The sequence below is a fragment of the Varroa destructor genome, unplaced genomic scaffold (genome assembly GCF_002443255.2).
Source record: "Varroa destructor unplaced genomic scaffold, Vdes_3.0 BEIS01000006.1, whole genome shotgun sequence".
Classification (NCBI taxonomy): Eukaryota; Metazoa; Arthropoda; class Arachnida; order Mesostigmata; family Varroidae; genus Varroa; species Varroa destructor.
Genome location: NW_019211459.1, coordinates 13,996,233 through 14,021,738, shown reverse-complemented (window position 1 = coordinate 14,021,738; position 25,506 = coordinate 13,996,233). Strand labels below are relative to the sequence as shown.

The 25,506-nt window shown below is 42.2% G+C and overlaps 1 protein-coding gene across 2 annotated transcripts in view; it reads right to left on the bottom strand.

Moving 5' to 3' along the window:
- LOC111252459 (integrin alpha-PS4-like) overlaps positions 1 to 25,506 on the bottom strand; it is a 46,240-nt gene that overhangs the window by 7,462 nt on the left and 13,272 nt on the right. The window contains exons 1-10 of one of the 2 annotated variants that reach the window (XM_086992823.1): positions 8,145 to 8,278; positions 6,060 to 6,174; positions 4,100 to 4,184; positions 3,616 to 3,886; positions 2,742 to 2,938; positions 2,062 to 2,276; positions 1,600 to 1,828; positions 1,309 to 1,455; positions 759 to 882; positions 331 to 470 (exon numbers count right to left, since the gene is read on the bottom strand). In XM_086992823.1, coding sequence (XP_086848949.1) covers positions 331 to 470; positions 759 to 882; positions 1,309 to 1,455; positions 1,600 to 1,828; positions 2,062 to 2,276; positions 2,742 to 2,938; positions 3,616 to 3,886; positions 4,100 to 4,109 — 1,333 coding nt within the window. In that variant the 5' untranslated portion in view covers positions 4,110 to 4,184; positions 6,060 to 6,174; positions 8,145 to 8,278. Of the gene's footprint in view, positions 1 to 330; positions 471 to 758; positions 883 to 1,308; positions 1,456 to 1,599; positions 1,829 to 2,061; positions 2,277 to 2,741; positions 2,939 to 3,615; positions 3,887 to 4,099; positions 4,185 to 6,059; positions 6,175 to 8,144; positions 8,279 to 25,506 lie in introns of those variants that run through there. The other variant, XM_022810389.2, reaches the window with a different exon arrangement.

Genomic DNA, 25,506 nt, shown 5'->3' with positions numbered 1-25,506 from the left:
TTAGATTTAATATAAAAAAAAAACACAGTTCATGTGGTTAGTGTAATAAGTAGGTTAAAATGCGTGTCTGTGTTTTGAAAGTCGCTAATAGTAAAAGGCTGTTATAGGTGTATAATATTATATACGCGCATTCTTCTAAACTAAATTTGTAATTGTTGCTTGTTGTTGTTTATTTATCGTCCAGCCATTCTATACTGCCTACTAAGAACAGTACGTGTCAAATATGCATTGTCAATAAGGGTGAGGAAAATAGGCCAATCCGTAGGCTTTAATACTGATCAGTGAACAGCTCTAGCAAATATTTGTATTGAAAAGTTAAAGAAAACGTGCCTCTGATGCTTGACCTAGTTGGATCTGCCTGGAATCGAAGTTTTACAGGAAGTTCTCGGGGGATTGTCGTTGAGCTTCCCTGTCTAGCTGGGTGTTCATAGCTGACACAGGCGGTCAATTTCGTACAGAAGTAATTCACTCTGCAAACGCGAGGAAGATCGACGACGTGAGAAACGAATTTAATAGACAAAAAATATCTTATAGCAATGTTCACACACGAGCATAATATTGTCCGATTTGTCGTGGGCCTCCACACAATCAATGAACATGAAAATGAAGGTGGCCTCGAGTTCCGCGGGGGTGCTCTGCACTGCAGATGAAAATTTAATATTAAATTCGATTTCAGTGAGCTGCAAGTGAACAGATAACTTATCGATGGTCATCGTCTAGGCTATTACATGTGTCGATTTCGCGTAACAAGCGTCTACCTGTCGTTTACATTGCAGTCCCCGGGTCCTTCAGGAACAACGTTGTGTTCTGCCTTAATGGTAGCATTAATGAGCACAACAGGTCGTCCCTGATAGACGAATCCATGACCGCTCAAAACAGCACCTAAAATCGTTAAACATCAATATGCATCGCCAAAAGATGATTAGAGCCATTTGCGTGGCTTCCTTTATTTCTATAGATATTGACATTAGGCACAGATACGCATAGTAACCTAACCTTTGCCGCCGTCATACATGTGGTGAAGACTAGTGGCATTCCTTTTTTTTCGATAAAAATACCATTAATTATTATAGTCGTTATTACTGCAGTCCGCTTTTTGTCATTACGGAAATGTTTCAATTTGCTTTTTGACTTTAGTTCGATTCGAACTAGGCAGTACCTTCCGGTGTTAGCCCAATAGAATGATTAGAAGGCCTGCAGTAGGACATCAAAGCGTAGCGAGTCAATCTCACATTCACAGCAGTATCTATTTACTGATATGAAAGCCTAACAGAAAGAAAGCAATCTATCTAACATCGAAGTTTTTACCGATCGCAACATCTGGATATCCATTGCCGGTTAAATCATTCCCTTTAGAGATAGCAAAGCCGAAACCTCGGACTAGGCTTTGATACTGTGCTGGAGGAACGATTCGAATTGATGGGTATTCTTGGTTGTCACCCTTCTTTGTGCAACCTAGACCGAGATATAAACGGAAAGAAATAGGACTTTTTAGTTCCGTCAAAACTGGAACTACGGAGTTTTCTGTGTACGGAAATAGAGTTCCTTTATAAAAACATCAGAAATTCGTTTACAATTTAAATGATGCACGTGATTCACCTTTAAAGAGGTAAACGGCCCCTGAGCCACCGTTCTCGCGCTCCTCGAAAGGCGCTCCAATAGCGACTTCGTCACAACCGTCCTTGTCGAAATCTCCAACACGAACTATAGTCCAACCAAAGCGTGCACCCTTGCCGCGATTTGAAGCTTGCAGATAATGCGTCGGTTGAACATCAATGTTGTCCTCGCGACCCAAGTACACGTATACACGACCTTGATCGAAAGAGCCCTGCAACATTTAAGAGTGAAGTGTTGAGGCCAACAGCATTTTACCGTCAATATGCTTCCTCAGTACACTCATCGCCTAATATAGTCAGTCAGCTTCCCATCTCAGCTATAATATACACCAAGCAGATTCCAATGGTAGCTGATAGGGGAATATCATTATGTATAAAGAATACACGAAAAAGATAATACTAAACGCTAACGAATAACGAAATAATGATGGGGTACGGTAACAACCTTGGACAATTTTGTCGTAACTATTCCATTTCGGTCACGGCTGTCCTCTGTCGGGGAGTACATCGGTGCTCCGACAAGCAGGTCGTCCTTTCCATCTCCGTTGATATCTGCTACGGCAACAGCTGCTCCAAAGTATTCTCCCATCTGAGTGCCCTGGCGTATAGCCTTAATGCCCCTATATTGAGTTGCAGCGTACGTACTGACTACCACTTGCCCTAAAAGTAATTACCGTGATCGTTAATCAATTTCGAATGCTAGAACTTCGTCCTTGTTTTCTTTTCCATGCGGGCAAAATTGATTTAGAAAGCATAACAAGTTTACAAATAAACAAATATTAGAGAAACCTGGGTCTGTTTTTATTATTATAAAAACAGACCCAGATTAGTTGGTAAATGATAATTAGTAAGCTGCATTAATCAACACAGTTCCCCACTCCAGATGTAAAATCGCAACGCGCACTCGCCAGCCGGATCGGTGCCTTCTGAGTTGACAGTACGTAAATAATGAAATAAAAGGATTTTCAGTATAATAGCTCCATCGAATAGGATCATACAATCCTGATCCAAAAGGCAATAACTAATCGAAATTACCAGCATTTTGCATCGATAGATCGCAAAAGCACCAAAAAAATGTCATTTCTTTTTTCAAAAGACAGGCTTTCATCAATTGAAGGTACTTACCAAACGTTTTCGCGCCGCGAGGAACGCCTTGCACGATAAAATATTCGCCTTTTATATAAATGTTAGCCACTGAATAGCCGGCATAGGACGCAGGCTCCTCAGCTGTGAAGGTTTCAACTCCAGCATGGGAAGGCAGCTCGAAAAGTATGGATTCGCCGCTCCAATCCTCAAAACCTGGAGCGCCCACCAGCATATTCCTAGAAATACGCAGAGGACGATCATGCACAGCATATCTAGATTGGACATCTCTGATATATATATATCACGATATATATATATCATGTCAAGGCCTAATTAATTTTTACACAAGTATTTCTTTCATATAGTTTTCATATAAACTTTTCTATTATGGCTGCAGAAGGGATACCCTTAGTACCCACCGGATCAATCAAGAAGCCGCCGGGCTTCTTCGTCATAAAACACCATTTTCAACGGTGGTCGTCTACCCGTGAATTCGAATCGGAGCTACTGGGCTGGCAGAGGACGCAATTACCATCCGGCTATTTCCAGTGCTTATAAATCGGTTTCCCTAATACTACTAGTCATGTGATCAAATGTGAAATATCAATGTCCATAAAAAATAAAAGAAGCGTAATGCAGTCCTTTTGCAGCAACAGGACGCATTGCTCATGGCTTCGGTACGTTACGCCGTTCGAATTATCGACAAAGCAAACATATCATGCCGCGATGCGGCCGCGACAACGTATAGGAGATACTAGAACAATTTAGAAACGGTCAATTTGCCGTTAGCAGTAGCGTACTAATACTACATCAACTATATATTGTGTAATTAAGCTTTTCGAAACTGCGGTACGAGGTAACTAGCGATAAGGTAACAAACAAGTGCTTGTCAGAGTATCAGTAACAAACTTACTTATCTCTAATGTCTATGGACATGCCCAGTTGTCGCATTCCATTCACGTAGACCAGCGTGCCAGCCGGACCATTTTTCCGGGTTAGGCCATCTAGCCTCTTAAATTCACCCCACTGGCCGAATTTTGCAAATGGATGAAAATTCTCTGTGAACACGTAACACGCACCTCCGATGAAAAACTGATGTTGTTGCGGATTTCGCATTTCGAGAATTTGACGGGGTGCACACACGGCGATGTTGTTATGCTCATCGTCATGAGTCATCGTAAGCCCTATTAATAAAACAGTGATCAGTTATTAGAACAGAATAACTAATCGAGTCTTCATTGGGCCTGAAATACGTGAACCAACGCCTTACTAGGTATTATTATTATAACTGATTACGGCAAATATTTGCGAAATATCTTAATTTTAATTGAGTAAATTATTATCTAAAATAAAAAAGCCGAAAGCCTTTCTTACATATACGATGCAACTCTACTCACCTAAACTCATATTTGCTGCCTTTATGGTCCAGTCACCTTTTAGGGTAGGCCGGAACGTCTCATTATACTGCTGTGAATCAAATGTCTACATCACGAAAGCAAAAACACAGTGAGAAGCTGGAAAGACCTAACGTTTGACCAATTGTTCACTAATATGGCAGTTAAAAGGTACGTTCACGAAATTACTATTGTTGTCTATTACAAAATAATTCAGAGTTCCATTCGGTTATCGCTTGCTTTAAGTTATGGTATTAAGCTGTTATAAGCAAATCCGGCGGACAAAACTTTTGAACTACGCGCCATTAGCAAACAGCTGATAAATATTACAGTTTAAACACCTCTGGGTACGAAGCACTTGAATCTAGCTCAGAACGAATGAGTTCGGACAACCTTTTAATCTATGAAATCAACGCTCCCTGGCCGAACCTTTGGTCCATGAAGGCCACAGTGTTACGCAAAGTCATCGAAAACTGATGAATACGTTAGGCAAGGTCTTAAGCGAAAGCAACGGAAGACTACAGCGTTAAGGACCAACGAGGAGGTGACCAGATGTTGAGATCCAAAGGACACGAACACATTGGACTCTACCGGCAAAAACCGGCATTTCCGTGCAAAGGAATTATGAAAACGTCACAACTGAGTGAATTGACTCCGGGCCAGTTCAAAATATGTGTCGCGTATTCTAGGGTAATTTGCGGGACACCAGCCTGGAACATGCGATCGCCCTAGACGAGATGTGATTCAATTTCCCTCCAGCCGGAATAGGATCAGGCGAATGAGTGGCGTTGCGCTGGGAAGATATCGAACTAGTCGTGGGGTGCTGTCGAGTAATTTTTGGCCGTAAAATAATGATAGTACTTACAGTGGAAGCCAGGGGCATCTGCTATAAGATAATTGCCGAAAATGAAACAATGAGGAAACCCACCGCCTTGTGTTAATTAAAAGGCCAACGGATTGTTGACGTTGAAGTCGAAAGCACGCAGTTTGGTTCATCGCCATGCCTTAAGTACTTCCTAGACTGGCCAAAAGCACGTGCAACGTTAGCCTCCGTCCACTTATTCTCTCGATTTAAGTTTCGATATTAAGCTTTTCCGTGCGCTTAGCTAGGGGAAACTAATAGACAAGTTTATTGCTTCAAGAAGCTACAGATACAAACATGACGTATAGAGATTGTATAAAACCAACTAGAACGTTAAGAGGAATATGAAAAAGAAATTAAAGAACACATTAAAACCATCATTCTAGCTTCACAAGAGTTATTCAAGCTCAAAGTCCGCCGGATTCGCTAGTAACAGCCTAATAATAAGGCGCAGAAGCCTGAGCACATCGGAACATAAGCATTTTATGCTTTATTCGAATATGTCAAATAAAAGGATACAATGAAATTTCAATAATGAAATGCGGCTATCCAGCTCCAGTGTAAAGCGGAAGACTATGTGAGGAGCACAGATGGTTGGTTATATACGTGTCCGGAACATTTGCTTAGATCAAATATGGTTTTGAAGCCAGGTGAAAATAAATTGAAAATAAATCCAAGGTTAGGAGGTGATGATTTATTTTTTTTCCAAGCGATTTAAAATTAAATAAATCAATAATTAAACAACTTACTGGCCTAGAAGCATAAGTGAACAAGCTTCTCCTCATGACTTACATATAAGCTACCTTGACCATTTTTAAGAACCTGAATCGTTTGTGGTCCCTAAGTACCTTTTGTGCACTATTTCACAAACATTGAAGAGAAAAATTAAAAGAAATACGAGGTCAAAGCTGCTAATATTCCAATCATTATATAGTACATGTATGGTCAACCTTTGTTTTGAAATTGCTATAACTGTATATAGATAAAAACCGTATATGTAATAGGGTGGAACAATCTTTTAGAAATTGGTTGTTTTAGTTGAAGATTGCGTTCTAACATGTTGCGCAAGTATCTGGGGCATGAATTTTTTCGGTAATATACCTTTCTGCAGGGGCTTTGAGCTTTATTGACCTCGCACTGGTATACAGCGCCAGTACGATCTGTACCAGGAAACGTGAAACTATCGAGCTGACCTCGTGGAGCACCGAACAAAGCCCTGTAACAAAGGCTTAAAGAATTAGTACAATGTTCTATTACAATAGTTATTAGAAATGTAAGCGAAAAGGTCAAAAAAGTGGAACAATATTGTGCGACTTTACAATGTTGGCTCGAATAAATGTCATCACCAATTATCAGCAGCTTAATTGACACTTACGATGCTGTATGTACCAGTGTTTTGACATTCAGATCGTACCTAGCTAGTAGAACTTTTTATTCCGTAGGTTCCATTATTTGTTACATAAATATGAGATTTTTGATACCATTCGTTTTTTACGTAGAGCACCGTACCGCTCCGACGTCTCTGATTCGAATAAGAACCTCCGGTACGGCATGGCACCTTTTGTAGCGCATGCTAAAATATGGTGTGTCTGTTTCTCGTATGTACTAGTCTATAGCGTGGATATATTTCAGCACGCTTCAAGGAAGGCTATTTAGGGATTTTTGAAGCTACGAGACGACAGAGTGAACAACTATGGAGAGACATATTCCAGGTACATGACAGCTCAAAGCCATTGGTTACTCTGGCCATCTCATACGTAGGCTTTCTGTTTCTTCCCGATCATCTCAAATTGTCACGGTCGGATCATAAAGCCCTAATGCATCAGGAACCGAAGAGAGGCCTTGTGAAACATTACGGTAAGTGGTGTCTTGAAAGATATTTCTCAATGCCGTGCGAAGCTATTCTCCATGTTTGATAATGACATGCCTAGAAGCACAGCCGGAACAGAGACCCGACGATGGGAAACGACACTATCTACTCTGCAGCTCCAAACAACAACGATAGCGACATTAAACCAATGAGATGGTTCGAGTGACGACAGAGTTCATACATGCCAAGGGAGGGAAAGGCGCATCCATTGAAAGGTTACGTGCTCTTTTCAGCTCATGCATGGCAATGTTTTTTTTTTGCTTTGCGCGCTTACTTCAACGATGGATCTACTCTAGATCTCTAGAGGCACATTGCTACGACAAACTGTTATCTGTACAGCTTGACTATGTACAACAATGAGCTAGTTCAATAAGCAGGTTCAATGTACACCGCATGTCACGAAATACCGGTGCATTTTCTAGAAAAATTGCGGATGTTAGGTTGACCGGAACGCGCACTATAGGGGCCTGGACATGCGGCAGCCTTCACCTTTCGCTAAACAGAGCAAGTTCCAGGTTCATTGGGAAAATCCATTGACAACACTGAGTAGTAGTTAACACGTGTACAACAGGGATGCGTGTCGTAGTACAGTGTGTATACTAGCGGGTTAACGGCTAAATAGAATAGAGGTTTCTGTGACCGTGTCAATGCTGCTTCACACCAATGCTCATATAATAATGAGTAGTGTAAAATCGTAGCAGTATCGAATGCGTTATACAGCCCCAATGTTGAGCCGGAAACTTTGAGGCTCTAGTTAGACTTTTGGGTAAGTTATGCCTCTTTAAGTTGGCATAGTCGGCACAGTTGTTTAACTAATTGCGTTATTTCGCTAGAGAAGATACCATAAGCATATTGCATTAAATTTAAATAGAGCATTTTCTTGATTAAACATGTACGTTTCGCCATGCCACATCTCACATATCGTCGTGCTAGTGACGCCTATTACATTACTATATCATTTATCAGTGAACTCTGCTGGTATATTACATAACACATGAGAGGTTGTCCTATTGGTTAGCTGTTTTTATTACTATCACTGGCTGCTTCATGTTAGTCTCATTCAAAAAAAAAAAAGCCGTTATTCCTTGCTGCGGTTCGATAGCAAATGCTTTTATTATGAGAGTTTCACTATAGCTATTTTGTAGCACAATCCACAATGTTTAGCTTCCACAGTCCGTGAAAATTCGCTATGGATAACTTTCGATTTCCTTTATTATCTATGAAAACGCGCTGAAACGCTGTGGCTGCATGTTATTAGTAATAATTATGACTTTTGTTATGATTACTGTCAATGTTACCAGGCGTAGAAGCGTTACTTGTTTGCGTGGGCCGTTTTCCTCAGCGCGTTTGTCCGCCGCAATGTAAGGAGGCCTCGCCTTGGTGACACCCCGTCGTTCCACAGGCAGCGAATGGAGGCAGGAACAGCGCCAAGAATAGCAAATTTTGCCACGTTGACATCGGCGTAAGGGCACCACCAAGTGACACTACCGAAAACGGCGGACTCAATAACCGTCGATTGATTCTCGAGTGTCTTCTTATTGCCGCATCGTGCTCGCGTTCACAATATGTCGGTCAATCGCAGATAAGCCTCAGTTGCCGCCCGCAGTTACTGCCGCTGTGCGAGACCAATAATATTCTGCGGACGCATAGATCTACAGCTAGGAGTTTATCGTGGCCGGCGATAGCAAAATTTGAAATTATTAGTGTTGTCTCTGTTCAGTCTGTGCTCGCATTTGCCTATAAAAAGAGAGTATGGCCTGTAGGGCAATGTGGGTGGATGACCGTTTTACGCGTAGCAGTGTGAGTTTTGAGAGAAAAAAAACTGTCCCTATAGGTTTTAATCGGTAGCCTGTGACTGTAATTGCCCTCTGGAAGGGTGGCATTTATTTGTGCTGGTTTCTTTCAGGGCAGGACAAATACGGTTGAGTGATATGTGGATCGTGCCACTTAGGACAAAGGATGGACACGCCTACCGAAGGTGAAAAAAGATCGATGATTTATAGAATCGTTGCACGGGGGATTAAGTACGGGAATAATTGGCACTAGACAATTGGTATAGTCTGCTAAGTCGTTCGGTGGTTTTCACTAGCCAAATAGTTCGAGAAAAGAGGTCCTTCAACGGAAAGATACGAGATCTATGCGAGAAGTTTGCTTACAACACAACGATCCTTGCATTAGAAAAGTGGAATTTTGTCAAAACAGATGGAACTATCGTTCGTCTGCGGATGTTAGCATTACGTAGGGATCGAAAATAAAGTTCAGTAAGAATTTGAACTTTATTCCAGCATATATGATTGGTTCGTAGGTTTTGCATTACGTGCTTTAAATGTAAGTCACAGGACTAGTAGAGTTTGTTCCTTGGAGCACTTCGCATCCAATTAAGCGTAAACTTGACGCAAACAATAAAAGCTAAGATATAATGCTCGTATATACCCAAGCCCTCCTGGGCTTATCAAAAAAAAAATTCACACAGCGTTGTTTCTAATAAAGCTTACCAATTGAGTTTCATTCGATTATAGGATTTGCAATTCGTAAACGTCAGGTCTGTTCCGAACGCCAAAAAAGATTGAATGAATTACACCGATTTGTATTCTTAGCAACGGTCACCCAAGACTAACGGCTAAGCCCCTAACAATCTAACAGCCATTCGAATCGACCTGCTTAAAAAATAACTCATTCAGAGCCCAATTCTATCTAATCATGGGCTGCGTCTGCCGTAGAAAAAAAAGAGCACTGCTTTTTGCTATACCACGCCATCACTGCCGGCACCCCACCGAATATTCGTAGAGCCGTCGTTATGGTTTTAGTCATCGACGACAAACATCACCATCATCGTTTATCGCCTTTCTTCACAGGTACTAGTCACGCAGCGCCACTGCTGTGCTGCCGGTGTTGAGCTCGAGCCATATATTGTCAATATTTATAGACATTGCCATCGTTACGGTAGGCTCCAAATGCAGAATAATCATGATCTAGCATTGTCTGTGTTTAGTTTGCAGATAACGCAACGTTTGGACCCTTCAATCTAACAGCGTAAATAACTGCAGAGGTTCGTATGGAATATGCAAGTTCTTTTCTTGGCGGTAGAGACTACAATGGAAGAAGGCTTGTGTAATTGCGTCTGCGCTGAAAAAACGTTAAGAAATTACTCAATCCGTCGCTCATTTAATGGGCAACAGCGGCGTCTACTAAGTAGGATCTTCAGAACAAAACATTACGGAGGTACGAATTATTCTAACAGGAGCAATTAACTCTTTCGGTCAGACGTCGTAACGTGCATACGGCATCACAATGCCTTTGCTACACGTCAGTGCGTCTTGGTTTACGCAGCGCTTGTATGGCCGCACGTCCTGCCCACACACAGAGCCTAAAAATTCTAAATTCAGTAATGTTTATCGCGTATCGTATGTGTGTTCAAACGCGCTAACTCCGAAAGATGAAGATCATTCCCCCCCCCCCCCCCCCCGAGGTTTCAGTTGAGGATTTCTGCCCAGGTCTAATTAAGCTCATATGCGATCGCAATATCTGCGTCAACGTCGTTGTGAACCGATTCATGAGGTTGGTGACAGTGGCGTGATAAATGCACTAGTAAAACCAAAAAATAACGCCTAACAAACTAACATCTGTGTATGGGACAACACGTACAACATCTTCCATAATCGTCTATACTTTCTTGGCATCAAAAAGAATCGGCCTCCTACGCGGTTCCTGTCAACAGATTGAACTTTGGCGTCCGTTTTACCGCTGGACTCAAACGTGAGCAGCGTCAATTAAGCTTCACAGAACATACCATCTCTGATACTCTTCTGACCTCTGGTTTTTCAACGTTTCATAATTTAGTTCTGCGATCTTCCAGCTGTGCTAAAGACAATTGTGCCGTCGTGCGACATTATTCAACCTACTAAGATCGTAAATGTTCGCATGACATACGCAGTGTTTAAACAAACACCTACAATCGCTTTATATATTCCGCATGCAGAGTCGTGCCGCATTGCGTAAAGTCCCCAAAAGCGAACTTCTCGATCTCTTCACAGACCTCGACCAGGCTCATTGGCAGGCGGACACATCGCTTATGCAGCCTTAAACATCTACCTCTTGGAGTATTCGACTCGACTGATTCATTCGATTAGTCAGACAAAAAGTCGCTTAAAGCAAGCGTCTTGCTCCGCCGCATATATACTGACAAATAAAATACGCGGGCCCACCCAACTCTGCTTGCTTTTCTGGTGCTGTCATTTAGTTGCCCACACAGCAACACCTGTCTAGGAAATCTCGTTCAGACGCTGTTCAGAAAAAGATCAGAGAAAGGCTTCGTTGCAGCCGCCGATGGTGCATGATATTAAATAAAAAAATTTATCTGATATCGCTGAAACCATAACTAGATCACGTAACAGCCGCTATTACGTGTTAAGCTCTATGGACCATGGAGCATACGACGAATCCACAGATCGCCAACAAAACAAAGAAAAAGATACGGAGGGAAATATACACGTCTACAGTAATTACGACAGTAATGACAAGATAGATATGGAACAAAATGGTATGATGGTTGGATCGAATAGCTATAGCGCTGACAAAATTTAACTCTGCAATTAGATTCTCTAAACATAGGTTTGCAAGGACCATTTCACATCTAACCTGTTTACGTAAATTGGTTCTGTGTTACCGAATTTTTAGGGAAATACTGAACGTTTATGGGAAGAGGTAAGTTGGTGAACTGAAAGTCTAGGCCGCCAGCTGTCGAATACATATCATGATCGGATGCCTTTTTCTCCTTTTCCTTCCGCTATTCCCTGTCTTGAAGTGTCTGTACTAAATTAATTTCGAGAACTAGTTGCTTTAATTATTGTCCGCGAGCAAAGATATAGAGAGGAGTTTCTGAACCAGTCAACTAGGAAGGAAGAACAGGTTCAGCATTCAGCACATAGCACGACGTAGTGAGTTCTACTAATTAACTAGAAATAACCGCAAACAAGCTTCAGATAGGGAAAGATTGTTGATGCTAGACATATATGGTAATCGTTAATTCCATTATTACGGATTAACAATTCCTGTGTTGTGGCGATACTAGCCGCTTGTTTACATGGTTCTATGTGACGTTTGCCCATCAGCTAGCAGGTCGATACTTCACAGACATTAGCTACACCGATGTACCGGTGATCCAGGAGACCTGCCCAATCTTAAACGTACAAGCGTTCTCCAGCCGCCGGCGTGGCCGTTCGTCTATTGCCATCAGTGGCATCCATCGACAACAGCAAACGCTGCAACGGCTGACACTAATGTCATGACATTGGTTAGGATCCAGGGCAAGATTTGCCGCCAGCGATACCGGGACGACCATTTTGTTTTTTCGTTTACTTAGATCTTTGTTTGGTTCGTTCTTAGTCTGAAAGCCTGATGCTAGGGAGTTGTCAGCACGCTTTGGCGTTTCATTCTCGCATCGCTTGGATTTTGTTAGATTTCATAAGACAACGTAGAGAACAAGGGAGGGACGAGGCTGGTTGAATTACGACGGCAGTCTGGTATCAGAAGCTTATTGTGCACGCCTGTTGGCACTATCCGTGCACTTTTCGAAACATCAACTGGCAGAAGAGCTAAGGTCGTTTCGACAGAAGATAAAAGGCTGCTATTTCCTTTATACGGTGTGCATATATGCGTGCGAACGAACGAACCTGTTACAAGCAGTGTAAAGCAAGCGTTTGAAAGATATTACGAGAAGTCATGACCCTTCCGCCAGAACTTGCAGTGTACCGCCGACTGGATGCCGACGAGAGATACTCGTGACATAGCGGAGGACCCAGAAGATGGCAATGATAACCGTATGCCTAACATACGCATCTCAAGCAGACGAGCGCAGCTTCGCCGTTACCATAGCCGAAACTTTCAGCTGCCCTATCTGCGATACGCGTCGGTGCTGCCGCTTAGCGCTACTTCGCGGAACTATTAATACAGAGTACTGAATACGAGCAACTTGGGACGACAAAAACGGCAATGAGACAACCTCTATATTCGTCGTTTGTCAAAAGTTAACTATAGGGTCAGCGTAAATCAGCGTAAAGTTCTTACTCGAATCCAAAACCAATATTTTGAATTTGATGTCTCGCACTGCTTTTAAATATTGTTCCACGATTCTGACTTGTACAGGCAGGCTGTTGATGATCGCAAACAGTAAAAGGTCGCTGTTAAGGGTCAGCTAGAAAATTGCTATCACACACTTGTTTCGGTGGTAAGCACATGTGAACAGTGTGTACTTATATCTTTTCCTTAATGAAATAACTCATCTTTATGTCTTCTTTATTTTGCCTTCACTCTTTCGCGGTTACCAAAGTCATTTTTCCAAAAAATACACCTGCGCGTATGTTAAGAACGAGGAGATAAAGAGAAGCTGCGTGAAACAAGTGACACAAGATCTAATTGATAACAAGACGCGTTGGGTCCGATCTAATAAAACGGCAAAATACCACTAGTTATTTATGGTGGTCTATTATATATATAGATATTATCTAATAACCATTTGTGCGCTACAACTAAACATCTAAACTAAAGACGTCTCCAGTAGGTATCAAGATCAAATCGGATCCATCGAACTGTTTAAAGATGGCCGTGCCGTAGCCACGTCAACTCATCGAACAGCATCGCTGTGCCAAAATCGCGGTCCAGCACTGGTTAGATCTCTGTGGTTAGGCCGGACCGCTTCGAGCATTAACCGTTCGTTTCTGCCACGCTTTTTCCTTCGCTTATTGACTACTATGTTGTATATGCATGCGCGTGCATACATATGTGAGTGTCTGTGCCTGCCGGTGTTACAGCTTCATCCTAACTTTCACCGTGTCATTTTACCTAGCAGACGCCGTAGAACGCTACGCGAGAGGCATATAATAAGATTGATCGCTGCCAGCGTATATGGATAGCGGGTAAGGCTCTAGCGAACGTTTGGGGCACGAGCAAACGATCGATATAATAGCACGTACATATGAACTGGCAGCAAACACATACGCAGGCAGTGAAAGACGAAGCGACTCGAGGCGGAACTACAAGAAACGGCGCTGTTCAGCCGTGATTCGAAAACCACAGCCCCGGCGAGCGGTGATTTGTTGGAGACTCGATCCGGAAAAGCATCGTTTGCCCTAGGTTTGTCTGCGGGATAATGGAAGCTCCATTAAATGGTTATATGAGCGTATGTGCCCTCGTATGGAAGACATGACAGGAGAAAGCGAAAAAAGAAACAGAAACCGCGGAACGCCAGGGCGTGCGATTCAAGATAGTTTACTGTCCTGATCAGGCCATGACCACTTGGCGGAACGCGAAAAACAATGAAACGTGACGCAACTGCTGCTCAGAAAAGAAACTCAGTAACACGTAGGGGGTCCGCTACGACTTTTGAGCAGGAATCTATTTGGTGCGTTTACAAGTATGACAGACAAGCAAGCCCATTTCGATACCAGAATTTATGGCGTCAATTAGCTAGAAGTTGCAGGGCTCCATGCCCTTATTAATATTAATGAAAGTATAATGCGCCCAACAATGCATCGAATTCTCAATGAAGTTCTATTAAGAAGAACTCGAAATATGGCGTTCTCTGCTATTCAAATTAATCGAGGCATTGATTTTCTACATATGCTACCCCGGCATCGTTTATGACACGCACACTGGTCGCAGCACTAATAAAAGACGAATATATAACAGTTATGATAATCAAATCGATATTTTATGGCAAACGTATGCAGCACGGATTCATATATTACCTCTATACTTCGTATTCCAATGTGCTTCATATGTTCGGCGTCTGAAATTATTTGTCGGTGGATTTGTTGCTATCCCTCTCTATCACTATCGCTAGAGAACTGGCGAATGCCCCGTTGCCCATGTGTTATTTTTTCAGGTAGGTGGACCGGTGCAGGGAAAGAATGACTCCCATCGCAACGAGAGCACAAAAGCAATTCAAAAATAGCGTTTCATTAATAATTTGTTAATTCATAATTAACAGTTCCGCAGAAGGTTCGTCGACCATGCTGTCAGATCATTGAAAGGGTGTCGTTTTCTGTGTCTGGTCTCGTAGTCCTTGTGATGGTTATGCATGTATCTATTACATATACGATTACAGCCAATGATTGAATTTTTCTAATTAACGGAAATTCATTTCACTAATATAATATTAAGCTTCCCCGATTACCTTTGCTATGGCAGGTAATTGCATTCAGTAACTAGCTCATTTTCAGATTCGAAGAGATTACCTTCAAAATTGGTTTTCGTCACACTGTTATTAAGTAGGTCACCCAATACTAGTTTGGGTTGGGAACCTATTTCTATCAACTGAAGGATCTTGTCGAATTTTCGAAATTATTCTTTGACTTGGCTGTGTCAAAGAAAAAACAAATCATTCATCCACAGAATAACAGCTATAGATCTTTGTTAGTCCACGGGCTAACAATACACCAGTAACGACTACTCTATAAAAGAACCTCCATGAAGCGAATATACGACTGGTATATATTTGATCATGTTAGATATAGTGCTCTGACCGGACGAGGTTAAAATGCCATCGTGTCAACCTTGGCGACGCTATGTCATAGATCGGGGTCAACCCATTGAAAGTTGGCGTGTGTGAGAGTAATCCCAAACTTTGCTGAAAGTACGTATGACTATGAAAATGCCAAGAACCATTTAACGTCGACGTACGTCAAGCGGGTAGATATAACGGAACGTAACGTCTGTAATATATACGTCTATAAACGTAATATTGATAAAGTGCTATAAAATTAGGCGTCTCTCAGTCTAAGCTAATCGAGCACCACGAAGAGGGCAAGGAAAAACCTTTTTGAACAAAGAAAAAAAACGTAATATTTCTAATATTGATAATATATTATTATATCTTTTTTCCTTGAAAACAAAGCATGTGTCAAAATCTAGAGAAAAAAAAAACTGTTTTAAATCCATCTAGGAAAGCTAACTGGTCAGCTAACCTTACTGTGAACGATTACGAATAGTTCGATTGACCTAGTTGCTTAAAACGTTATCTAAATTTACGAAGCTTACGAACTTGAAAAACTCGTGCGCGCTATATGCCGTCGTCATAGGCCTAAACATCTCCAGAAAACGAAGCTTTGCTAAACAGTTTTAAGCTGCAAAAGCTATTCACAAATCATCAGGAGAAAAAATAGCAGTTTGGGAAGAAGCAGAAGAAAAGAACGGTCCAAAAGCTTAAGCGGATTGAATTAGCCATATAACACCGACTATCTTTCGGAACGTTTTTCCTATAACGAAGAAAATAGATGCATATTTGCGACAGCCGTTACTCACACTAGTAATCACCTGTTAGGTATTCTCTTGGGCAAATTTGTTGGCCCTCATTTTCTCGACAGGCTAAAGTATTATCTAAATGTTAAGCCTTGTTCCTCTATAATAACTGGACGAGAATCTAGTATAAAACGAATACCCCAATCGCTATGAGGTTTGCTTCTACTAATACAACGATCTATCGCTGATTCACCGTCAATAAACGTGAATGTCCATATGAAATCAAGGTTTTTAGCAATAAATAAAGGTTTAAAGTAACCGATCTGTCCTGCTCCGTTGACTTAACCTGAAGAACGACCTGTGGATCAAACTCTATATTTTTTTTATACGTCTACTAGTGTTTACGTTTACTATAATGACCAATTCATTTAGTTACAGGATTTTTTTTTATTACAAGAAGGCTGTAATAAGTGCATAAGTTGTGCCGTCACACGCGAGCCTGCACAATAGCATTTAGCAATTTACTTTCGAATGCGACCGTAACCATAGAAAATAATTATAGAAATAAAATGCACGATCGTTCATATTTCCCATATTTTGCCAACAATTCACATGACGAAATTGGCTCCAAGCAGTTTACATAAGCGACTATGATTAATCACTAATATGATACAGAACCCTCGACTCCCTATACTTTCTTTATATACAGCTCTCGCTAAGTTTTTAGCATGTTTTATATACCCCATGTCGCCACGATGTTCGCACATGAGATAGCCGAACAGTACGAATGGCAACAAATGTCGCATTAATTTAGTATGTAAAAGTCCATGAAGTAAGGTTTACAAGATACACATAGTTACACAGAAACAAATATATAGGAACAAACAATGGTGGTTCGAGAAAAATACCGAGACAAACAGAGTTCCATTTCCTTATCTTTCCTACGGGCTGTATCGGCCTCTCCGAAGAATGGACACGAAAACAAATGACACGCTCAAACACCTACACCACACTCAAAGCTGATTAAAATCACCCCGTTAAAGAAAAACGGCTAATTATGAATACAGCCTGCTTCCTCCTCGATTTGAAATCAGAGTCAAACCTTTGACTTTTCAATAAATTTTAAATAAATGTTCACCAGTCGAACGTTCGACGACGACGACGACGGCGGCGGCAAGACCCGGTATCAATCGCAGACATGCGTGACGTTTTGGTGACTCATCTACGACCCAATTACGGTTGCTCCGATAGTGACAGCAGAAGGTAGCTAGCTGGCCGAAAAAATGCTTTACTATTGTGATTGTTGTAGCCGCGATGCATCCGCGGCTTCGTGAGCGATAGCCCTGGCACAAATCCCGTTCGCTGCCGTAGCCACTATCATCAGACTCTCGATCAGTACGGCCTATACAAACATCGGTGATCTGACGACTTCGCGTAATAAAACTATGCTTCCTTGCACCCAATATTGATTCTCCGTCGTTTTTTTCTTTGTTGGAAAAAGCGAAGTCCTCTTTGCTTTTGTAGCTTTCCTTTTCAGCTTCCGTTGGCGTTCTTTCTGCTTTAATAACTATAACGCTGCGCTACTGAATAAATGAGTGATACGTAGACGCTATGGGTGTTAACTGCAACTATGGCTGTGACAAGTGTTTGAACGCGGATATATCTATCAACTATTGAGGATGATTTTTTACTCAAATCTTCGACTGATCCGTCAGGAACGGCGAGTGCTAACAGACGCATAGAAAAACGTAAAAGCGAGCGTTTCCTTAATGAAAACATAACTAAATTGAAATGCCGATTGCAACGATACAAAACGCTCCGACTAGGGTTCTAACCCCGTGTGACATGACCGTTATTGACAGGCCTAAACAAAATGTTTACAAAACAATTCTGATTCGGGTTTTACCTTTGCTAAAAGCTATATTCAGATTTGACAAAGGCAAGTTTAGACTAGAGGTGAAACACGTGCGCATTATGGAATATTATTCTACAATTTTTAGTACAGAAATAAGCCACATTCTATATCCAACATACCGATTGTGTTAGTAACTTGTTTTTATAGTCGATTTTTTGGTAACAAAGATCATAATAGATAGTGTTTCTATTGACCAACTCGCATGCTCATTTTCAACTTCCAAAATGCGTTGGCCACCAAAAATTCACGTTGATTGACAAATGTTATCGCTTTTTCAATTTTTACAGATAAAGCCTGGCTAGTCCTGGCATAGCGTGACGTTGGTAAATACCGACGCCTCCACCTACGGTAACGGGAGCGGCCCAGCTTAGTCCAATCACTGATTGAATGACTGCCGATCAATTAGTTTCACACTTAAACAGTCATTACTCGTGAACATGACTAGGGCATTATAACGGCGGCGATCAGATAGTTGAGGGACATAGCAGTCCCTGGATGCGCTGTACGCCCGAATACAAGTTCACCAAAGCAGCATGACGATGCTTCTTGTTGAAAACGTTGTCTGTCGAATTGGAAAACGCATCTAACGTAACCCGTCAACCGTTAAAACTTCACAGCATAGGAGTCCATACTGACGCTCAAATACATATATCAACATTATTTCTACACACAGTCGATATCGGACGAATCAAACGATTCAGTCTGGCGTAAGCTAGCAAGTGGCTGTTTATCTAACTCATATATACAGATTTCAGAAATGCATAGAGAGCGGCGTCCAAACGTCCAGTAGTTTCCAACTATAATCCCTCTAATCTTTGGTATATAATCTGAATTAACTATTTAATAGCATTTATTAGCTTTGTTCTTCTTATTTTACTTCTGCTTTGAAGGCGAGACTTTTAAATATCGAAAGGCCAACATTTCTGTCGTCTCCTTTTGTTTAGTCACTCCAGTAATAATGTCCAGCATTTTTCAATTAGACAGACTCTGTACGGCTTTACACAACGCTTTAATAGGCTGGACCATAAGTATAGGATCCGTGAAAAGCTGACAGAAACACGCATACTTTCAACAGCCTATGTCCCGTAGACAGAGAAGAGACGGTGCACGAACGACATTCTTCACCCCGTTAACGGAGCTCTTCTTTTACACTCGTCTGCCAAGCCCCTGCCCTCTACGACACAGTCTCGAATGTACCGCCCTTAGTAGAACAGCAATCCGATTAGCTAATAACTAAGTGGCCCGTGTCCATTGCTCGATCCGTATGCACCGATCGAAATCCATTGTTAACATATGATCACTATATTAACAACAGAGACAAAACGAAAAACCACTTCGTCACCGTCCAAAATACTCTGACCAGCTACTCCATCAACTATACGTACCCTACCAGCTGCCGAAATCATCTTCTTCGAAGAACAATCAACGGGCACTTCGTGTTTGAGAAGCGACCAGCTCTTTACGAGATGTCGAGCACCCGACCTCTCTATGTCTGTCTGTATGGCGATTAGAGTCTTCCAACGGGTCTTTTTGGTTCCGCGCAGACGGTTAGTCTCGATGGTGGCTCGACCTCTGACTAGTGTTGTGCTTACGCGTGACCATCATAGTCGTACCAGCCCACATGCCGACGACATCCGAGCAGTCCTCATCCGAACAGACACAGCAGACCTGGCGTATGCACCTCCCATCATTCATAGGTCTACTTGATGGGCTGCCACCTTACGAATCTTTGTAGCGAAATAGGTAGCTCCGTCAGTCGGCAACGACCAACAGTCTGATCTGGTCGGGTCGACATTCATGATTTGCCGTTACAGATCAGCTTATCGAGCGCATGTGCGGCTAATAGATGCAGAGGGCACAAAATCGTCAGCTAATATACCTACAAAAGTGCACGAGATTTGCACTGATTATCCTAGTTATTCTGTGGTTGATTTCTTAGCACCTTGGGCAATTAGGAACGAAGGCTCAAACGCCTTGAATACTCGATGACGCTTGTAACACTGCCGACGTCGCTGACTCCGCAACGACTTCCCGATTAACGAAGTTGGCTATGATCTCTTTGGTGATAGCTTTACCCTGCTGTTTCCGCCAACAAAGGAAAATCTTGTCCATAAATTTATGAGCCGACGTCCGGTTTCCACTTATTCGTATGTGTAATGTATATAAAACGACTGTGTTCATCTTTTTCCCGCTCAATAAGTATGGAAAATAAGAGAAAAGACTCTAACAAACCAGGTGATTGATCCGATCGTTTGGCTTTGTTGTGTTTCTATCGATCGTTTCTGATTACAAAGACACAATATATATATTGACAGATATTGGAAGGGATAGGAACATAAGAAGCACGTCAGCCAGAAGAGATAGTCCGTCTGAAAGAACGCAAAGATACGTGGACTGTCTCGCATGAGCAGCATTGGTCAATGAGCCGCTACAGAACGCATGTCCTTCATTGAAAGTAAGCGGCCTGAAAATCGTCTAATATTCTGTATTCTCTTCGCATAGATCCTAAACGCACCGCGATTTTATGCGCAAGTTTCCCAATTGATATGAGATGCTATGTTAAAATTGCACCTATCGTAAAGGTTTATTTGCTATGGTACACGCCCATATAAACTACGCCCTAACAGGCTGAGGCAAGCCAAACAAGGTGGCGAAAAGTCCTGTCAGTAGATTTGCAGACAAAAACGATTGCTGAGTATTGATAATCAAGCAACGCCTGCACCCCCAGCAGTACCTCATACTGGAGATCCGATGATAGCGCATAACAGAACAGGCATTCCAACGATACGCTTCTTCACTAACGACAGGAGGACACGAACCACAATTACGAAATGCGTTTATAAGCACATCTAGTTAACGCCAGTCCCTGCGGGTCATAATAGCTGCTCAGTTCGCATTTACCCCCGACTACACATCGACTGTACGGCTAAGGTAGCTTCTATTATCTGTCCAGGTCACATCTGTCGGTGTGTTTATGTCAATGAAGTACATTGCATTACCTACATAAATAGCAGCGTGCTTGAGCTTGTGCACGTCATTGACGTAGAACTAGGAGATGTGTCGTGAGAAGCATCAGAATGCTCTCATTCGCCTCGACCACTCGGGTAGGGAGTTTAGGGAGTAGAAATTTACCAGTGAAAGCTCGTGAAGTCCGAGCGGAGTCTCGAATGGTGAGAAGGAAACTGTTTCAATAGAACAAGCTCCCACGGGATGAAGAGGGTGAGAGGAAGAGCGAACTCGGTCCTAACAACCTACATCGTAGACCCACAGCGCAGGAGTACTTACAATAATGGTAATAGCATCATTAGGATGGTACCACGCATCCCCCTTCCCTCCAACAGTCAGCCAGCCAGCCCACTAACTAATTCGATCGACAATTTTTCCCAAACCAATAGACACGAGCGACCCACAAGCCGCTCCACAAAAACAGCGCAAAATATAGAGACAATACTCAAATAGGCACAGATACACAGGCACCGAGGTTACCTGGCAAAAGCGAATGTCAGCTTGTTACCTAGACACTGGTCAAGTAATAGCACCGAACATGCTTATTCGGCTCGCTTATCTTACTAACAACAATATACGAACCACTCGTGTCCGACCAGCAGGCAGGCAGGCAGGCAGGCAGGCAGGAATGCTCCGTCGACTGGATCGCATTGTACGATGGAAGTAGCCATTGCTATTACTGCCGCAATAATGGCAGGTAGTGCGATCCGCCAAACGCACTAGTCGGGCAGAAAAGCAGGTCGTAGCCACAGAGATATGCTCGCCGTTTTTTCTTGCTGTTTTTCTCTTTGTCGCTCGTTCTCTCAGGCGACCCCACAAACAAATATTACTGGTTGACCGCCGTACGGAGCACCGACGAATTCTTGCCACCGGCCTCGTGTATCCTTTTAATGGCGGCCGCTTCGGTTATAGCGATGTGCGCGCTGCTGTCTTTTGATGTGGTGACTCAGCGGTATCTACATGCATTTATGTTGGTTGCTATTCAGTTTCCCGTCAAACTCGGCACCGAGTACTTACTTCTAAGACACTCTCGCTGTAAGCCCGCTAAAGTTGGCTGGATTCAGAAAGACTGTGGCTCAGTTCGTAGACGTAGGTCAATCATTTCTCTGTCAGGCATGACAGTCTCTCGGGGTACTATCGCTGTTAGCTATGGCAGCCATAGATGATTGTCGTATGTCCGTATTATCGGTACTGAACGTTTTGGCAATCCTATATGCGTGTACTTGCCATGAACGTAAATAACAACGACTGAGTGAAGGAGTAGGAGCACGAAAACAATGTAGGGCCTGCTTGCTTGATCGGCTGGTGAAGCTCATAATGAAGAGGCAGTAGCATAATCTCACAGAAAACATCTAGAACTAAAGGCTAAAAGTAATCATGTTTTAGTACTGGCAGTCGCTCCTTCAGAGTCATACAACCTGTAATCTCGAGCGGGTTCTTAACTCACCTATTTGAGTGCTTTGTTGGAGAAGTTGTCGGGATGGGCTAATTTTTGGGGAACTGCTGCGACAATTTAGTTGGCATGGCACGTGTCTACTGTACAAATGATCTGTCGAATTCTTTTGTATCAACTAATGACAGAGGTTCGCTATAGCATTTAAGCGTCATTACAAGCCATCATACTGGGTTCTTAATATGTAAGGCACGACGAGTGGAAAAATCCGTTTTCGTCATTACTCGTCTGATATTTCGGAACGTTCCCACATTTACGATCTGAAATCATTTTTAGATGAGTATTTAAATAGACAGCGAAAGATGTGAAACAATAAAGCAGTATAGTATGAACTCAAGGCAAATTACTTTGTTCTTTATTTTTGTCAAGCACAAGTTCGATTTTTGGTGTGCGAGTGCTAACCTAGGATAATCTACGACCTGTTCAGACATCACTGAAACCTGCCGAAACATCGACAAGTGCAGTTGTTACGGCTCGTATTTTCGGGCAGTCGGTTTAGTTGACCACGCAGCTCATCCCATGTTGTGTTTCTCAGTACTGCATGAGGCGGCTTCCAATTGAGGTCGTTGACTCCAAGCCCAACGCTTTTCGTGCGATACACAAAAGAACATAAACAACTAAACCTGGCTACATGCTGACTGCTAGGTACGTCTCCTAGGTTGATAGGTAGACTGGGCAATGTTTGTGTAGTTTGGGCGTAAAAGCTCGAAACATTTAGGTAGAAAGGCTTATACCCATTTCCCCCCCAAGGCATTATTTCTCATTTCCGTTAATATCGACATAACGTATAGTTCTTATCGTTTATCAGCCTACTCCGTTTAACCTATTCCTGTTTGATACTTTAGCCAACACATTATTCAGACCATGTCTCGACACAAAACAGACGTTAGGTGGTGTATGTTTGATTTTGTTCAGGCCATGGATTTTGTTTAGATTTTGGGTATGGCGTTTACCGAGAGACAGAATTGATTTTAGTGCCATTGAAAAGCGTACTCACTCAATATTACGCTGTTTGCTTCATCACACTCGATTCACTAATTGAAGCATGTTGAGTTCCCATCATGCCTTCAACAGTGTCGATGTTGATTCGAACTCGAGAAAGCAAGAATGTGGGGATATTTGGTTTTGTCACGTGTTGGACGGGTCACCATCAAATGACCCAGATTCATTTGACAACAACAACAACAACAATAATTTCTGGTTTACAGAACGACTCGCCTAGTTAGACCTGAGAACACCTGAGTCAATCTGCGTAATAGAGAAACTTAAACAACAAATGTTTGTCAATGTCTACTGCTAAATTGCGCAGGAAACCATTGAATAGACGAACATCTCGCGGACTAAAGTGTTACGAAGGCTCCTGTTTATTGTAGATACATGTTTGCAAGAAAGACACCAGCAGCCGTGATCGAAATCAATGCGACATAAAAAAAAAATGAGAAAATTTCCAGTATCCAGTTGCACTATACGTTATTATATATATTCGCATGCAGATGAAACTTTCGAAGTACTGCACCGCCCGCGTGGACGCTCCGATATGGAAATATAGCTAACTGTTTGTATGCTCGTAGAAATGAACACTCCTGATGTTAATCTTTTCGAATTTCCGCCTGTTCTTGTCACGCCTATAGAAGCCGTAGTAACGTTTTCTAATAGCGATATAGGCACCGACTGTCACGAGAGAAAATCATCATCACCCTTTTTCACCTGCACAAACATTGTTAATACCGAATTTCTGCAAAATACCATGTCGTGCTTGCTCCCTGTCAACATATGCACACTGGAAACGGCTCATATATCAAGGAACAAGGTGCAACCGAACTAGTCTGCCCCGCGATATTGGTGACGTGAGAATTCTGTGATACCTATAGGACCGATTTGAATTCTCCTGATCAAAACCAAAACGCAAGATAGCTCGTGGGATTTTCAAGTAGGTTACCCACAATACCCGTCGAAAAATTACTTGAAGAGGAATAGATGCCCTGATAATGGCACTTATAATGATTTGTCGTACTCACTTTTAAAAATGATGGTTTTGACCATTGTAACTTGGTCGATGCTGATATTGCGTGCAACACATCTGCAAAAATCGTTCTTGAGAACACCATCATGAATGTTGGATACAATTCGTAAGTTTTTTTTTTTTTTATCATAATTGACGATGGCTAATCTAATTCAAGTGTGGCGCCCATCTCATTCATCATTTCAAAGCTCTGTTCTCGGCAGTATTGTCAAGTAAACCGTAAACGAAACGGCCTCGTAGACGGATATGTATTCTAGGCTAGCGTAAAAGACCACACTGCGACTTTACGCGTCTGATTGATTAAGGTGTGCACTCTGCATATTTTTTTAATCATTCGTTTTTCTAATATTTTGTGTTGTTTTTTTTTTGCTTGCATTAATTGTTCACGATATTCGGCCCATTGGGTCTTACCTACACACGGCTGCTAGGTCTAGGTGGCAGTACACTAAACTTCTAGAGTTTCCTAGACCCCCTTTCGGATGAATCCGGTCTAATCTTCGTCCATAACGCCCGAATTGACGGTTCGAAATATGACACAAGCTAGCAACGTTCAACAGTGACTATCCATACGATTAAACCTGACGATGACGACACTTACTATTTCGAGCTCGGCTTTATATAATTCACCAGCAATCGGACTGCTTTTCACGATTCACTACAAATCTGCAATAATCATGAATACCCAATACGGTAGCGCATTGCCCCTTAGCGCCGCTTCAAAGCCTTCTTCCGTGGTAAAGGTCTACGATGCCTCAAAAAAAACTGTAAGAACAGCAATCAACAAAAACCAACTAACCAACAAACTGAAACGACACGAAAGCCTTCAACAGCCTTTTTACTATCTAACAAAATATGAAAATAAACCAGTAGCTCGTTTAGTGATACCGAAATCTGCGTCAGCAGCAGAAGAGGTATTGGAAACGTGGAAATGATACGTAACACAGGGGTGTAAGTAAAACGAGAGATATAGTAACAGCTTGCAAAACACCCGTATAACATCCCGTAACAAGGTAGCGTTACTCTCAGAAGCTATATAACTGATAT